The following is a 17,829-nucleotide window of genomic DNA, read 5'->3' as shown; positions in this document are numbered from 1 at the left end:
GGATGCGATGAAGTGATAACAGAGGCACCCGCATGAGCAGCTTGGAAGGGATTTGATGTGCATTTGTTATTTTTGAAATCCATAACGTTCTTATCTCTTCCAGCTCATGAACATGTGTGTGTATGTGCGGCTGCGGGAACATGCGAGAATGTGCGACAGGAATTAGAGCCGTGTTGGTCTGAGTCAAAGGAAAATAAAAAAAAAATTCCTTCAGTAGCACCTTAAAGACCAACTAAGTTTTTATTTTGGTATGAGCTTTCGTGTGCATGCACACTTCTTCAGATAGACTTCTTCTATCTGAAGACTTCAGAAGACTATCTGAAGTCAGATAGACTTCTTCTATCTGAAGAAGTGTGCATGCACACGAAAGCTCATATCAAAATAAAAACTTAGTTGGTCTTTAAGGTGCTACTGAAGGAATTAGAGCCATATACATTTGCGAAAGAGTCCAGGCTGACCCAGGGAAAGGCAAAGATCTCAGTCTTCTAGCAGAAGAATGCTACAAGGCATTATTAGAACCAAGTTTCGGGACCAGATCTCTAGAGGTTCACAGTTGACGTCACTGCCTTGACTTCAGGCCCTTGTGCCTTAATGAACGCATGGCACTTCCACCGTTTTTCCTGCTGGGCACGGCCCTCGGTGTCACAGGGTCAATGGGCTCAGTGCCAGGAGCATGCCCTGGGCCTGCCAGCAGTGGCAAGGTCAAGACAATTCTTCAGCGCACAAGTGAAAGGCTTTGCAAGCATGGGAGAAGGCATTTCAGGTCTTTTAACATGATCATCATGTATATACTGCAAATGGCCACACATGAACGCAACACTCGCTTGTCCTTGGACGTATATATTACACAAGGGACAAAAGTTCAGGCACTGGTCCAGCACAGCTCAAAACAAAAAGTAGCTCTGTTCTCATGCCGCCATTTCTAAATCGGAACCCTTGTTTGGTTTCCTGGTGATCTGGGCTGCTTTTTGCTCTCTCTCAACCCCCCCCCCCCTGTATTCAGCATGCACATGCCTCAGAGGTATTGAGGCAGCCAACACTTCTTCAGTATAAATTTCTAGCTCTTGTGAAATGCACAGTTGTAATATCTCAACGTAGCATGGCTTTGGAAAGTCCGGACAGAGCAGCATAGCTGAGCTCCTGCTGGTTCAGGTCACGCCACCGTTCACTTCTGCTACAGCCCCACGGGCCAGCCGTCTGGGTGGAATTCAAGTCAACAGAGATCCACTGATTGAATGAATGATTTGCCAACACTGGCTCGGCCATATACATTCCTGACTTTCAGAGCAAAAGCTCAGAATGTCCCAGGTGTACCAGTAAAATGCATGGCTCTGCACCTACTAAGGGATGTATAGAGAGCTGGTACCAGAATTTCAGTGATGTGGAAAGGATTCCAGAAATGACAGGCAATCAGGGCCCAGGGAGAAGATGGATGATAGATAGATAGAGACATAAATACCCTCCAAATGTTCCTGTTTTCCAGGGACAGTTCTGGATTTACAGAAGCTGTCCTGGTTTCTGATTTGATCCCGGAATGTCCCGCTTTTCCTTAGAACGTCCCTATTTTTGTCAGAGAAATGTTGGAGGCTATGGAATAGGACATCCCTATTGTCACTGGAGAAATTTTGAAGGGGACGTTTCTATTTTCACGGGAGAAATGTTGAAGGGTATGTAGATAGAAAGATACAGATATGGATAGATTGATCAATTTCCCAACTTACGTTCCCCTTCATTCTCTGTTCAGCTTCCAAATATGTTTTTTAAAAATATTTTATTTTCATATTTTATCATCACAATAATTCATAAATTCAATACTTTCCCAAAAATACAATATAGACTTCCCCTCTCCCCTCCCCTGGATTCCAATTTTGTCCCCCATAATTTCTTGTGTCTCATTTTATTTCTCCAAACACTGTTTTCCCTCTTATTTATCTTAATTTCTGATTGTATCAAACCTGCTGTATCAAACCTGCTAACGTTTTAATATATTTACAGTGGTCTTTTAAATAGTCTATAATTTTCTTCCATTCCTGCTCAAACTTTTTCTCATCTTGATCTCTGATCTTCACAGTCATCTTTGCTGTTTCGGCACAGTCCATTATCTTAGTTATCCATTCTTTTTTTGTTGGTACCTTCTCCTATTTCCATCTCTGGGCAAGCGGCACTCTAGCGGCTGTTGTTGCATACATAAATAGTCTTTTTAAACTCCCTTGGAATTCCATCAATGCACCAATTTCTGGAAAACCCACCCAAGTTCCAAATGAGTTAGAAAATACTCGCACGCAGTGAAAACCAAAATCAAGGCAAACAAAAAGGGGTTAAATCAGTTTGACCCAACCTGAAGGCCTTTAGATGATGTGGACTACAACTCCCATCAGCGAACGAACGTGACTTGTGGGGTGGAGTTCCAGTCCAAAACTTATGGAGGACACTTTTGGGGAAGACAGGGTTAAATGCTCTCCTTGTTCCTTCTGTCATGAGGAACGACTTAGGGAGCTGGGTATGTTTAGCCTGGAGAAGAGAAGGTTAAGGGGTGATATGATAGCCATGTTCAAATATATAAAAGGATGTCATATGGAAGAGGGTGAAAGGTTGTTTTCTGCTGCTCCAGAGAAGCGGACACGGAGCAATGGATTCAAACTTCAAGAAAGAAGATTCCACCTAAACATTAGGAAGAACTTCCTGACAGTAAGAGCTGTTCGGCAGTGGAATTTGCTGCCAAGGAGTGTGGTGGAGTCTTCTTCTTTGGAGGTCTTTAAGCAGAGGCTTGACAGGCATATGTCAAGAATGCTTTGATGGTGTTTCCTGCTTGGCAGGGGGTTAGACTGGATGGCCCTTGTGGTCTCTTCCAACTCTATGATTCTATGATTCATTATACTTCCTTCCTTTTGTTACACTTGGGGTGGAATCCCAAGTAGAACAGCTCTCATGGGGGGAGCTATAGACTACAACTAATTGTAATCAACTCATCTGCTTGCAAGCACCACCCTACATAACCCAAAGCAACCCTCTACAAGTCCCTAAAGGCCAGCAGTGTTTAAGGGAGTTCTCGAGTTATTTATTAAAATATTCTCTACTATTTATTTATATAAAATACTTGTATACCTCAAATTCATTATTAAAACCCCGTTTGCAACAATAGTAAATACACAATAAAATCCACATGCAATTTTTTTAAAAGATCACCAGCTTACATAAAGTATTTTTAATTGCCTGCATAAGCCTGGCAGCACAAAAAAGTTTTTTCAGCCAATTCTTAAAAAGATAAATATAGAAGACGCCTGCTATTGTTATGTTATCACCGTGTTTTTAAAACCGCAAACCCTTTTGCAGGGCAGGGCAATGTTTTCTCCCTTGATATTAAAACGCACCAAACTCATTGTTAGGCAAATAATATGTAGGCGTGCCGCAAAAACGAAAAGCGGCAAGAAGCCGTCGTATGAAAGGCAGCCTACTGTCTGTCGAGTCTTCTGCCGTACCATTATTTAGTCCAAAAAGAAAGTAATTTCAAAATCTAGATGCACTAAGTGCTAAAGGCTGGCTGTATGGGGAGCGAAGGGGGAATGAATGGGGACATATTGAGACTGACGGCTTTGTTGTGATGACAGTGAAGTTAATAACACAAGAGACAAGCAGCAAAATCCATTTTAGATTTCAAAATTAAACTGCGCCGCATTGACAGCATCCTAGTGACCATTACTGGAGCTAATTTTTATCTTGTAATGACTTTGTAGATCTGACTAGACAATGTTAATTACTTTGATTTGTTATTCAGTTCTCATCTCATATTATCTTCAAAGCCGATGATTCAAGGCAGCAGTATTCAACCTTTTGAGACCCAGGGCCGCCTTTGGATCCCTGCCCACTTTCTATTAAACTATTTGTCCTGTCGTTCTGCTTCTTGTTTTCTCTCCGGGTGGGAATGGCCCCAGCCAAATCTCATCCCTGGCATTTCCAGCTAAAAGGATCGTGTAGCAAATGTGGAGGAAGGCCCTCTTCCTGAGACCCTGGACAGCGGATGCCCATTGGAATAGACAACGCAGCAGTGGATGGGCCAATGATAGGACTCAGTCCCAATCTTTCTCCTTTGCACCTACCCTTATCTCTTCTCTGTAAAAACAACATTGAAAACAGCCTGTTTCTGCGTTGGGGAAGGTCTGTAGTAGGGCTGGGAGATCTATCATTCAAAACAGGTTTGAAGTCATAATATCGGTTTCATAATTTTTGACCTGGCAATATATCACAAATCATATGTTTATGGGTGTGTGTGCGTGTGCTATGCACAAATCACAATGCAGGAAAAACCATGAAGAAAGCCAATGCCACTAGTCGTACCTTGGTTTCCAAACAGCTTGGCTCCCAGACAAATCGGCTTCCGAACGCCGCAAACCTAGAAGTGTTCTGGTTTTGCAAACGTTTTTGGAAGCCAAACATCCGACGCGGCTTCCAATTGAGTGCAGGAAGCTCCTGCAGCCAATCGGAAGCCACACCTTGGTTTTTGAATGGTTTGGGGAGTCAAATGGACTCTCGGAACCGATTAAGTTTGACAGCCAAGGCAGCTGTAGATAGCTCTATCCTTATTTCAGACACTGTGATATATCAGCATATTGCAATGTTTAGCTAGTGATATCTTGCGATGTTGAAGACCAGTTATCGAGCAGCCCTAGTCTGTACTTCAGTGGTAGAATATCTGCTTTGATTGCAGAAGATCCCAGGATTCAGTCCCCGGCATCTCAACGTAGGGCTGGGAAAAGATTCCCTCTCTCTGAAACCCTGGAGAGCTGCTGCCAGCCAGTGTAAGGAATGTTGAGCTAAAGGGACCAATGGTCTCCCCATAGCTTCATACATTCCTAAGAGGCAAAGTTTGATGGCGGTTGTACACATGCTGAGTGGCTGGGGGTGGACACTGACAATGACACCGGGGGGGGGGTGCAAGCTTGTGAGTGTGGACCTGCCCTTCATCATTTGGCCCCTGAAGCTTCAGGGAAGTGTGCCAGAAGACACCTGTATGGCTGGGTCCTCAACAGTCCGCATTAAGGCTCCGTGAGAATTTGAGCCCAGGTCTCCCCACTTCAAATGCTCAGTCCACAAGTCTACATGTATTCCAACAGCAAACCGGGAGATTAATGCAACCGGCATACGCAAGCGGCACATTCAGAGCAGGAGATCGCTCTGAAGATTATCTCGCACAGCTCTGCACAACTTTATATTTCCTTTCTTCGGCTTCCATGTGTCTGCTTTATAATGTAGAATCACAGCAGTAAAGGAAATTGTTGCTGCCTGCGCAATTTAATGGTCTGAAATTCTTTCCACAAAGAGGCACTTTTAGCATCAGTTATAAAAAACAGAATGGCTTACACTGTACACAGTACTGATATAGATGCGGATTCAAAATATACTACCGAGATCTTTTACTTTGACTTGAGAATACAAACAAGCCAGGAAAAAGTCTGGAACCAAGTGATTTCCCAAAAGCAGAAGAAAAGCACTTTTTTTGTTGTTTCACCCCCTTGCCCCGAAGTAGCTTAACAAAAAAATAAAAATAAAAAATTGTGAATTTATACATTCATCCCTACTCTAATACACCAATGCATCCAAGTCAATAAATCATGCTAAATATATCAGAACATTGACTTTGCTCATGAGATCTAGAATCCTGCGCTAAAGTTATGAACACTGCTCATCAGCATGCAGGTAGTCCATACGTTATTTCTTTTGCAAGTCAAGGAGGTACATATATAGGGCTCTCTGTACACATTTATTGTGCTAACATTTAAAACACAACTTTGCGAAAATTCACTGTCCTTTGCCTGGCAAGATCTGTGCCTTATGAATAAACAAATGGATCAAATTCTGCTCTCGGTTACGTTACCATAAATCCAAAAAATTGCAGTTGACTGCAGTGGCGCTACTGTTTTATTAAAGTCCAGAATTATGCCCTAGGAGATTCTCTTTTTCACATCCCATTATTAAGCAAATGAAACACATAAGAAGTTGCTATCCGGCATACACTTCCTTGGGAGTAAATCTCACCGAACTCAGTGAGGCTTATTTCTGAGTAGGCATGCATGGGAGCGAGCAATAAGTAAGTTATCTAATGGTAATTTTAAAAAGAGCCATCTATTTTCCTCTGCTATTTCACGACTTCCCGGGATGCTTGGGATTGCACAGAATTAACTGTCATTGGGTTTGTTTACAAATTCCCATAGCGCTCAAAGGCAAGGCATACTAGCTAGACAGCTTGATTTGTATATACTTTAGTTGCAAATAGAAAAAGGGGGAATTTTCTAACACATTTTCTTTTCTTTTTCTTTTTTTACTCGGCAAGAAATACCGTACCTTGGGCTGCTAGCTCTCCCTAGTTAAAAGAGGGGGTTTGCCTCAATCCATTAACTGTTTTCTTACGTTTGTAACTGCACTGGCGCAAATCCACGGTTTTCCTGTGTAAGTAGATAAGACCTTTCTACAAACGTGTCTAATCCGTGACCCGGTTTATCAGAGACATGATGCCCTAATGAAATCTCTTGTGTTCAAAGGATGTGTGCCACTATAAGACAGCCTTCCCTGGCCTTGTGTGCCCAGGTTTTCATGGACCTCAACCCCCATCATCCCCAGCCAACATGGCCAATGGTCATGGATGGTGGAGGTTGTAGTCCAGCACTCTGCAGTGGGTCTTAGCAGATTCCCACCTGTATTGATTCAACTATCTTTAAAAAGGAATCCTTCACACAGTCGATGGAAATGTAGGAATGGATGGGGAAAGTATTAGGAATTAAGAAAAAAATATTTTACTGTGAGCAGCAAAGAAGGGACGGAAAAGAAGCACCGTGAAAGACGGGTGGAAAGTCAACTTTGAAATTTAGTGTTAAATTTGAATTAATTTGTTAAAAATTCGGAAAACTAATAAAAACAAATTGGCAAAAATAAATAAATAAATGGGAAGCCTTCTGTCAATAATCCAAAAACAAAGAGAGGCCTGCATCAATCTACGACCCACGCAAGAATAGAAATGTCAAGAGGTATGTAGACCGTGTATTTTCTTGTTGAAGTCTTAATTATTTTTAAATAATAAAGCTTTTTTCCTCAAAGAAACCAAGAGCCTGATACCATCTCAAAACGTACAGATTTATGACGGTTATGTGAGCATCTGATTGCATAGACTCCGGCCCATAAAAAGATTAAGCAGCAATAAATCTTGTTTAAATTTAACATGTGACAGCCCCTGGTGTTTTTGTTGCAGTAGACCAAGTTGACCACCCATGTGGAAATTGGTACGTTCAGAAATCATGAGGGGGGAGCCCTTTTCAAGAAAAACGTAGAGCTGCGAAGTTCAAAATCTATTGAGACGTTAAAATAAAACTGGTCTCCTAAAGCAGCTTTTTATATCGTTGCCCAGGTTCTCTTAAGATTTTTGGATCTCTTCAGTCATTAGCACTGCATTCGTACTACAGATGAACAGGTTGCAGCTGCCTTGGGTCTAACTGCTAAGAAAAGGGAGCCATGAAAAAGGTGTGGTAGCAGTATTTTATTCTATTTTTGTACAACAAAACCTAAACTGTGTGGATGGTTTCAGCCGAGAACAAAAGCTCTATTCTCTCTCTACACAGCTGTTCTTTGGGTTTTACCTTGAAAAAGAGCCACAGCTATTCAGGGTAAAATAGCGGGTTGCCAAATAATCCGCACAAGCTGCCCACCCTGGCCTGAAAAATAAAGCTTAATTTTATACAGAATTCGTTCATTTAATAAAAACTCTTTCAGCATTCATAATAATAAAAATATTAACAAATGGGTTGCAAATATTGTATAGAACACTCATTTTTATACACACTGGCTGTACAGAAGTTTGGGTATTTTGGAAATACTGTGTACTACTGGAGGGGAAAATAGCAGAGGAATAAAGGATTATGTTTTCAGAAAATACTTATTTCCCTGCCCAACAAATAGTATCAGCTGCCATAATGAGAAAGAGAGAAAGCATATTTCAGTTTCTCATTGCCAACATGGCATTTATGTCCCAAATGAGATTCCGTAATTGATCCATAATTTGCTTCAGCTGTTGATTCTTCTGTTTCAGTTTCTGCGGAAAGAAAAAGTTTGTCAACACTGGCGTCTAGTCAGGTTACGTATTCTGAATTTAAATTCGGGGTGGGGAATGGTAGGGCATAGGGCAGCACAGAGGTCTACTACAGGAAACCCCCAATTTGCCGCGAGGGTTGCATTCCGGGTCATTGTACGCATAGGCCCATCCTGCTACCTTCTGGGTCCAAAAATCGCCAGCGCATGCACAAACACATGCAAAACAGGGGGTGCCTGTACTTAGTGCCAAAGAAGCGTATGGGCAATTGTATATCGAGGAGTGAGCTGATCGGCTGCAGGGCCGTGCAAACAGAGGCTACCTGGGGGAATCACTTCGCCGCTTCTTGAGGGCTTCCAAATGGCAGATTTAAGTGCTTGCTTGGTAAGTATCTGTTGCTTGCTGTCTAGAATAAAATCTTTAATCTTCTCACTCACTTGTGTTTTGTATTCCTTCTGAATCTCATTTTAAAAGAACCACCTTGCATTTGGCAAGACAAGAAGCACATCAAGGTGGAAGGCGCTAGATTAATGACAGATGTTGACAGAAAATAGCAGTTAAGTTAGGGCACACTGTAGCGGATTTCCCCAACCTGCTGTCATCTGGATGTTTTGGATTACAACACTTATCATCCTGGACAGTTGGAAACACTAAATGGGGCTGATGGGTGTTCTAGTCCAAGACATGTGGAGAACACCAGGTTGGGGGAGATTTCATTATAGGAACATTCTCTTTCGGCGCATCCTTCCCAATCTTCCTTCTGCGGACAAGGTCATTTCCATGAAAAGCCATTGGAAAAGGGCAACACACACCTCATTCTTCTTGCAATACTGTATTTCCATATCAGCAAGCACACCTGGGTCCAGATTCCGGAGGAGCATGCCTTTTGATAGGAAGCTAATGTACACTGCGTAGGAATAATGCTCAAGCGTTGAAAAGATTGCTAGTGGTGGGTGGAGCCATGGAGAAAGAGCTGTGCCAGCTTGCCAAATAGCTTTGCCAATACACTTCAAGCTTGATTTACAGCTGAAACGAATCCCCTTGAGCGAAAACGTCTAATAGTGCTGAATTCTATTAAGTTCCGAGGGGTCCGCAAATAAATCTTAGCCGCAAATAAATCTTACCACCAATGCACTCCAATTCTGCCCACCAGTACCTTCACTGATAACACAAGGAAGTTGCACCTGCACTTGCCTATTGTTTGAGCTGATAAGCCACCAGCTTGTGCAAACCTATAACTTGGTGTTGCCATGAATTAAAACAGTTGCTCCAAAGCTGTATTTTTACATGGCTGTGAAAGGCTTATCAAAGAGCTTTCAGCGTTGCCAAGAGGAGGAATTATTGCTCTGCCTATACATTCAGGGTGACTGAACACCAAGTAAGTACAGAGGCGTTTGCAATTTCTGTTTCACAGTGTGATGTCACTTAGGCCTTTTGACATAAAGAATTTAATCCTCGTTCCCCCCCCCCTCCTGGAGCCATTTTTTTTATTCAGCCAGAATCTAATAAAGTTCAACTTGGTTTGGATGAATAGCATTTTGCCTCCTATGTTAGCAAGCGCAATGTGGATTTGCTGCAGAAGATAGGAGCCATGCCAACTCAGGGACATTGCGCATGATGAATGTGCTTCCCGGGGTGCAACTCTTCAGATCTGAGTGCTACATACCGCACGGCTTTGCCTACAAAATGCCTCTCTGGGATTTTCTCTGGACTGTAAAAAAAGAATTCTCCACCATGCTGTGACTTTTAAACTTCTAGTGCTTTTTTTTATTTTTTGGGAACACTCAACACAGTTCACACAGTGTAGAGAAAACACTTCTGAGCACTGCAGTGCACTCCATAGCTGCTACCAATGCTGCCAAGGCTATACTGGATGCATTTCAAGCAAAATTCCATATAACAGGCTACACCCAATACCACATGTTTTAAAAAGAAAAAGGAAGCTTCAAGCCCTTTGTGCGGAACTGGCTGGTTCAATACACACACACACACACACACACACACACACACACACACACACACACACCTCACAGCTGCTTCTGATTTGCCCAATATACAGAATGTACCCAAAGGAAAATGGCACCTAGCTGAGTTATCATTCTCAAACTGAGCATCAGGGGAGTGGATTAAAAGACACCCCGTTGCTTGAGGATCCAAGGACAGGGGATTCTCTGCCTAGGAGGAAAGAGGCGAGTGGTTTCACCCCCCAAAGGTAGGACTATATTTAGGTTACTGGGCTAAACAGCATTGAAGAGCCGCAGTTGAATGGCAGAGCACCTGCCTTGCATGTCGAAGGTCGCAGGCTCAATCCCTGGCATCTCCAGGTAGGGCTGGGAATGCCCCATGTCTGGAACCCTGGAGCGCTGCTGCCAGTCACTGTCGATAATAATGAACTATATGGACCAACTGGTCTAAGGCAGCTTCGTATGGCGCTCTAAAGTGTTCCATCAGTGATACAAAGCACACGCAACACTGATGTGGCTTCTTAGAAGAGCAAAGCTGTGAGGTGAAGTTGGGGTGGGGCTGTCTAGCAAGGCTAAAGTTAGCAAGACAGACAGTCCAGTCCGTGGCATCTCTAGCTGAAAGGTTGCTGGTAAAACAGGACTGGGAGAAAACCTCTGCCTTAGTCCATGGACTACAAGTCAATAACAGAAAACACTTGGCTAGGTGACCAAAAAGTCCGATTCAGTATTATCACTATTCCACTGCACGAGAAAGCACAAAACTGCCCTTATATCACAGCACCAGAAGAAGCTCCTTATACTCATGCAACGCTAAATTCTGCAAACCACACATACCAAATGCCTGGCATGGACTAGAGTCTGGATGGGCATACAAGTTGTCCTACACAAACCGCTGAACACAATAACCTGATCAGGAACTGCCACAGAACTCAACTCACTTGCACGTCCTGAAAGGACAGACCAGAGGACTGAAGGGAAACACATGCTTTGCACAGTTCGTCTTATTTGCTTGTAGTGGTACAAGCGCTGCTATAGCAGCAAATCCTTGGCAAGGCAGCACTTGGATCTGGGAAGCAGGCCTCCCTTTGTAAACTGCATGGGAATGGTGATTGCTCACAGGGCAGAATGCTCCCAGCTTCTCATCCAGGCTCTTAACTAAATCATTTTAGTTGGGGATCCTGACCGTTAGTACTTGAAGATTCAGTGGGTATAGTCAATGCCTTGATGAATTAATGAGTCCTCAAGAGAACTCCCCTCAAACACAACTGAAGCGCCTTAGGAGGATGCTAGCACAGCCAACACAGGGAAGCAGATGCTGGATCACACCTTTAGCCTGTCCTCAAATAGTTGGCATTCAAGTCCCTTTGCCTTTCCTGCAACTCTGCTTTGAATTCTTTTTGTTTGTCAGCAGTGACCTTTCGCGCCACTGTCATTCTGTTGACTCATGAGCAGTCTGTTCTTCACCATCACCCTCCAGTGTTGTTGCTGCTGAGCCAGCCAACCATCCCTGAGCCCTTGCACCCCACTTGCGCAGCAGCGATAGCATTTGTTAAATGTAAGTTGTTTTTACTGAGCTTTTAATCTCCGGTTCCCATTTCCAATTTCCAACAGTGTATTAAAGTACTAACTCCCCATCTCATGCGAAAGCCTACATCCAGCATTCTACAAATTTCTTTCTCTCTCCAACATTATCATTTTCCCCATACTGGAAACTGCAGCTGTATAATACAAGGCACTGGATGGAATGTCTACTTACAGAGAGGATGCCTTCACAGCTATGAACCCAAGTTTGTCCTGACTTGGCATCAAATGTTCAAAGGAGTTCTGTGCCTTGATATCTGTTGGAAAGGCTCTTTCTAATCACTAGGCTTAGTTACAATTCAGTTATTACAACTTGGAATAAAGCCCCTGCAGCAATTTTTTGCAGCAAAGGGATGAAGGAATATGTGTGTTCTGGGAGGCAATAAATCTGAGTTGTCTTGACAATTTTCCTCCCTCCCTCCCTTTTTTAGGTGTCCTTGAGAGTAGAACCCAGCTTCTTCCTTAAGGAAAATTCTGTGTGTCTTATTACAGACTTTGTTTAAACTGAGATTTTGTTATTGATGTTTATTTTATTATTTACTTATTAATTTAAATGCTATTTAATGCCCGGATAGGCTTCTAAGCAGTTTACAAGCATTAAAACCAATTGTGCAAGCATTAAAATATAAACATCCATAATTGAAATATGCAAAACAGCAGTCTCATTAAAACAAAGGAGTCTCAGGTCAACGGATCATGGGAACGACTGGTAGGATGCTTCTTATGCATGCAATTTTAAAATTCTATTTGTGGTATTGCAAATTTTTGTTTTAACTGTACACTGCCTAGAAGCATTTTGCATTAGGCAACACTTTAAAATAAAATGCTGTTAACAACTACTTACTAATATAAGCATGGAACAATTGTCATTTGGTGAACAAATGCCACTGACCTTGTATTGTTCTTCCTTATGGGAGGAAGGCTGTCCCCCAATAGGGATGCCAATTGCCCACCCAGAGGTTGTGCATGTAATTTTAAATGCTCCACACCATTGAGAGGCTAGCTGCTCTGATTCCCTTCCTATACTGCCTTCCTTGCTCGCCCTTCTTTCCCTCCTGCTTTTGTCTGAAAGAAACCTTTATTACACACACACACACATACACACACACACACCGCAAGCAAGTAGAAAGGAGGATGGATGAGGAACAGGCAGGATCTACCTGCTGTATATCAGAGCATTTAAAGCTAAAAGGACAAACCTGGGCAAGGACCTAGCAGCCCTATGCAACCGCCAATACTTCTGACTGTCACTGTTTACCTCCCAATGGTAGAACCAGGCTGTAAAGAATGTTCCAGCAGACTCCTAAGTTCATAGAAGGGCCATCTCAAAAAACACCATCTGCCTGTGTGACTGCCAAATCCCTGGATTGGTCTGGCCTTTGCTTGGCTAACACAGTATGTGTTTGAGGTTCATGCTTCCAGTTTCAGCAGCTAACTTCCAGGAACCTGTGATAAAGACTGCACTCTCCCAGCCAAAAGTTTGAATATAGTTGCCTGCAGCCTGGACATGAGTCTTTGGATTGCAAGAAGTGGCTCAATGTTCCAGGAACACAGTATCATAGAATTGTAGAGTTGGAAGGGACCATTCGGGTGATCTGGTCCAACCCCCTGAAATGCAGGAATCTCAACTAAAGCATCCTTGACAAACACAGATCTTCTGTATGTCCAACTGCACATATTGTTATTCGCCATTTTTAAGAAGCACACATGCCCTTCCTAAAGTAGCTGCTTCTCAGCCTCTAGATATTAAATGAAATAACTATATATGGGAATGAGGATGTCTCCTTCAGAAAGCTAACATGATAGGTTAGGCAAGGGACACAATTAGAGCTGCTGGTGACAGTTCAGCTTTTGTCCCACAGGCAAACATTCAGCTACAATGTTCCTATCAAATAGGCTACAATGCCAGAAAATAAGGACTGGTGCATTTTTTTTCTACACAAGCCAAAATCACAGTTATCTGGAGCAAAGAGATAGTTATGAGCAACAGATTGTTTTTTTAAAAAAAGTTAGTAATTTGTTAAGGTTTTGGGTGGCATTCAATTAAGTTTTACTCTGAGTAGACCCACTGAAAATTAGCAAACCTAAGTTGGTTGTGTTTATTAACTTATTAATAATATTAATAAATTAAACTTATTAACTGAGACCTCCGGGTATAGGGCGGTATATAAATTCAATAAACAACAACTATATTCTATAGGACTAGCAAACATCACCCCATGGGTTGTATCCAGTGGGATACTACTCAGAGTAGATCCGTTGGAGTTAACGAGCATAAACACTACGTTCATCAATTCCAACAGGCCTACTCTGAGTAGGATTAGCATTGGCTATAACCCTATGGATAGAATTCAACATTGCATTAAGTTAACTGTTCTGTCTGACAAGCATAAATGCTTGTACTGATGGAGCAGTTTCCCCTCTTCTCCCTCCCCACTCCTCGCAATGCTGTTCTGGGGGTTCTTCTGACCACAAGCCAATTTGGGGGGGTACAGTGGGAGGAGAGTGGAGAAGCTCCAATGAACTAGCTGGGCTTGTTGCTGTTAGTTTGCATTTCTTGGTACAGAAAGTATTGATCTGATGTGTAGAAAATCTTTCCTATTCTGATTAGTTCAAGAGGGTTCTAGAAGGGTTCTTCCCTTCATGAAAGGAGGTTTATTTCTATGTGAGAGAAACAGGAAGGTTTCAGATGTTTGGGTTATTTCTCTGGGGAGCTAAGTACAGCTGGTTTAAACTGTTTCTGTTATCTTTCTGCCAAGGTCGTACTGACTATAATAATAGGGCCAGCAGGAGCATGGGTTTCATTCACTTTCTCTTCTATCTCTATTTGTTCTTATGTTCTGTTTCTGTATGCTACAGTGTTAAGGTTTAGTCTTATTATAAGTTTGTAAGTTTTATTGTAAAGTGCTGCAACTGGATTTTTACGGACTGTGCCAATCCTGAATGCTTTGGATTTGTGACCATTTATGCTCATTTGCCTTCAGTACCCCTAAAGCACTACTGGATGAAGTACAATTGCCTCTGGTCTATTTTTTGGAAACTCTGCTACGTGTTTAAGTTTTTTTCCTCCTCCGGTGCTGGCGTGACAGTTGTGCTGGCTTCCACTACCACAGGTATTTAAATGAACCTGGCCCTATTTCTTTTCCGTGACTCCGAAGTATGTTTAAGGCCGTACAAGCAAACTAGTAAAGAAAGCTTCTGATAGGAACTCTGCTGCATGCAAATCGTATCAACTATTACCTTGTTCACTTCCATTATTTCCCTTCTCTCTTCACTTGCAAAGAGAAGCTGGCTGGCTGCTCCTCGATCATCATGCTTCGAGCCATCTTCCTCGACATAAGGAATGAGTTGCTGCAAATGTTAACAAAGCTGCTGTATAAAACATGCTCTATAAAATATACTGAGAGCTTTTCGTAGAACCACGTTTGAAAAACCATGCCCTAAGACTTGTCAGTCAAGATAAATATGAAATTACAGAAACACTAGCTTTTTAAAATCACGTCTCTATTATATTTATTTGTATTCAGACATCTTAAAAACTGAAGACTCTCGTGCAAATGCTTAATACTAATTATTATTTATTAAATATATATCCCACCCTTCTTTTCAAAGAAGCCTTGGGCAGGTAACAAGAAGAGATGAAACAGCTTTAAAGCACCTTTAAAACAATTCCAATACAGATACAGGCTGGGAAAGACCTCAAAAGGGTTGAAAATATGGTCCATGAAACATTTCCCCCCACAGCCAAGGGGCATAAGCAGAAAAGAGGAATTCTAAAATGCACTGGTTCAAGCATGAAACCAGAGAAAGTGGTTCGCAGAATGGGAAAGATCCAGCGACACGCAAGTAGGCACCCACTTTGTTACAGAGCTTCCTTTTGCCCCCTGCAGCATCTCCTGCTCTGGAGATTGGAGGACCCCCTGGAACAGATTTTGGAGACATACTCTGGGGTGGGAGTGGTGACGGTGGGAGAAGAGAAACCAGAGGCCCTGTTGCACAACTGTCAAGCAAGCGGTTACAATTGGATCTCTCACCATGTTTCTGAATTACTGAAATATATACAGCATGATCTAAATATCTGCACCTCTCCTCCACTTACCTCTATTGGAACAGGATCAAGCCCTGAACAGTTTTCATTGCATTTGTCATAGACCAATCTGAGTTTCCTAAAAAGTATTGCAAGCTGACGCAGATGTTCTTGAAGCTTCCCTAATCTGTCTTGATATGTGCCTGTATGATAGGTGACACCGTTTGGAAGCTGGAGGGGGAATGAATGAAATCCATGGTTACATTTCATCTACACTGAAAAATCAAAACAATTACAGAGATGGGTATTTCTTGCAAACACCTCCCCCCCGACCATTAATGCTAACTGCAGTATTTGTTCCAACTAGTTCAAAATTGCTTTCATTTATTTAATTTTATCCTATCCTCTATGCGAATTAGCTATTGTGTACATAAATTTCATGAGATTTCTGGAACACACAAAGTACAGAACAGAGTTAGCCAGGTACTTCATTCTAGCTTATATTCTCCATAAAACGGTAGACGTTTTGGTTCTAAACTTGTTACAGGGAAGTGAGCCCAATTTACGTCTGTTTTAGTACGCTAAGGATTTAAGCCTTTTGCAAGACCATTTTTAATCAATTATGAGGAAAGAATATTATTCTGCAAGTAAGGAACCTGGTGACAGAAATCTTTCCTAGGCTGGTGTATAAACAATATCTCGGGGAGCAATACATTCCAGGGAAAATATTCTGCATTTCTGAAAGAATTTTTTAAAAATGTACTTTCCAAGAATTAGGTATAAATTGGCGTATCCAGTAAAAATATCAAACTGTTTTAAAAAATTCAGAGTAACCAAAGTAGAACAGTACCTGCTTTCCTCAAGTGTACAGAACTAAAGGAGTGTTGAGTTTATTTAGCGAGCCACACAGGACATTTATTCCATACTGGAATTTAAAAAGTATCCTGCGAAGAATTTGCACATAGAGCTACTGTTGTCATTGCTGCAGGCCAGTTAGTGCCAACTATAACTTTTATCTGCTTGTCTTGTTCTTGTATCTGTATCAATTTGAACCATTCTTTGTACACTTTAAATATTAAAGTGTTTCTGTCTTTATTTTAACAAGTACATGGCCAACACAGTGCCTCAGAGCCAACTCCTCCCTTTCACGTGCCCAAAGTCTTTCCATACCACCTTGCAGTTTGCTTGCATGTCCTCCTCTATTTTTGACCCCATTCCAAGAGCTGAGAACAGAGAACGCATTCAAGGAGGTGGGGAAAACACTGTGTGTGTGTGTGTTTTGTTGTTGTTGTTTGTGAGAAAGAGAGACGAGTTTCTTCACCTACTGCTGCCCACCTGCATGTTCCTTAACAGCTGGAAGATCTCCATGGTGCGAAGCACAATGTCCTGCACCGTCTCTTGCCCGATGCGGCACAGCGAAGCCGTGTTCACCTCCCGAGCGGCCTGGGCTTGGGATCCCGAAAACGCCCCGGGGGCCATCCCTGCTCCGGCCAAGGGAGGCGTGGACATGTTTGCTGCTGTGTGGAGGAAGGAGAAGTTAAAAAAAAACCAAAAAACCACAAAAAACACGGAACGTCAAGACATGCATACACGTGTGTGTGCCGCAGCCAGCAGGTTTATATTCCCCTGCGCTTTCTCTACGGTTCTGTGGGACTGGCCCTGATCAAAGGATTCGGGACCCTTGGCCCTGAGCAGCAGCAGCAGCAACCACCAACCCACATTCAGGGGCACCCAGAGGCACATAGACGAGCCTCATTCAGTACCGGCCAGCCCAGCGTACTCCAGCGCTTTCCGGGCCGGGAGAACCGAGAGAGGCCGCCGCCGCCGCCGCAGCGAGAGGGGAGGAGACGCTTCCTTCCAATTCAGGTACAGAAGAGCCGGGCGGAGAGCGCGTTCGCGATGGCGCCGACGCCGTGACGCTACTTCCGCTTCCGGGAGGGACGACGTTCCCTCCCCCTGGTCGTCCGGTGTCCCTACCGGAAACGGAAGCTCGCAGAGGGTTGTGTTGGTGGATCTGGGAGCGTAAAGCAAATTACGTATTATCCTTGATGGTGATAAAGCAGCGGGGTATATGAATTAGTGTATTAGTATATACAATAGTATATTAATGGGAAGTCGGGGTGGGGAATAGAAGAGAGAATTTAGTTGTTATTAATTAATTATTAATAATAAAGCAGCGTGGT

General features: G+C 42.7%; 1 protein-coding gene across 10 annotated transcripts; it reads right to left on the bottom strand.

The window, feature by feature from the left end:
• Nucleotides 1–2,073: 2,073 nt before the first annotated feature.
• Nucleotides 2,074–17,561, bottom strand: MED30 (mediator complex subunit 30). Of its 10 annotated transcripts, none has more exons than XM_088675853.1 (6): nt 17,410–17,561; nt 16,982–17,160; nt 15,719–15,877; nt 14,860–14,970; nt 2,339–2,511; nt 2,074–2,236 (listed from the first exon to the last, which is right to left on the bottom strand). In XM_088675853.1, exons 2-6 carry the CDS (start codon nt 17,153–17,155, stop codon nt 2,167–2,169), a joined length of 687 nt encoding a protein of 228 aa, XP_088531979.1. In that variant the 5' UTR covers nt 17,156–17,160; nt 17,410–17,561; the 3' UTR covers nt 2,074–2,166. The 10 variants fall into 10 exon arrangements, with proteins under 10 accessions (XP_088531979.1, XP_088531981.1, XP_088531980.1 ...); XM_088675855.1 differs by having other exon boundaries at nt 17,427–17,561; XM_088675854.1 differs by lacking the exon at nt 17,410–17,561 and adding an exon at nt 17,237–17,261 and having other exon boundaries at nt 16,982–17,163.
• Nucleotides 17,562–17,829: the final 268 nt, after the last annotated feature.

Source organism: Zootoca vivipara, chromosome 8 (genome assembly GCF_965207765.1).
Source record: "Zootoca vivipara chromosome 8, rZooViv2.hap1.1, whole genome shotgun sequence".
In the NCBI taxonomy this organism is placed as follows: Eukaryota; Metazoa; Chordata; class Lepidosauria; order Squamata; family Lacertidae; genus Zootoca; species Zootoca vivipara.
This window is presented reverse-complemented; position numbering and strand designations above follow the sequence as displayed.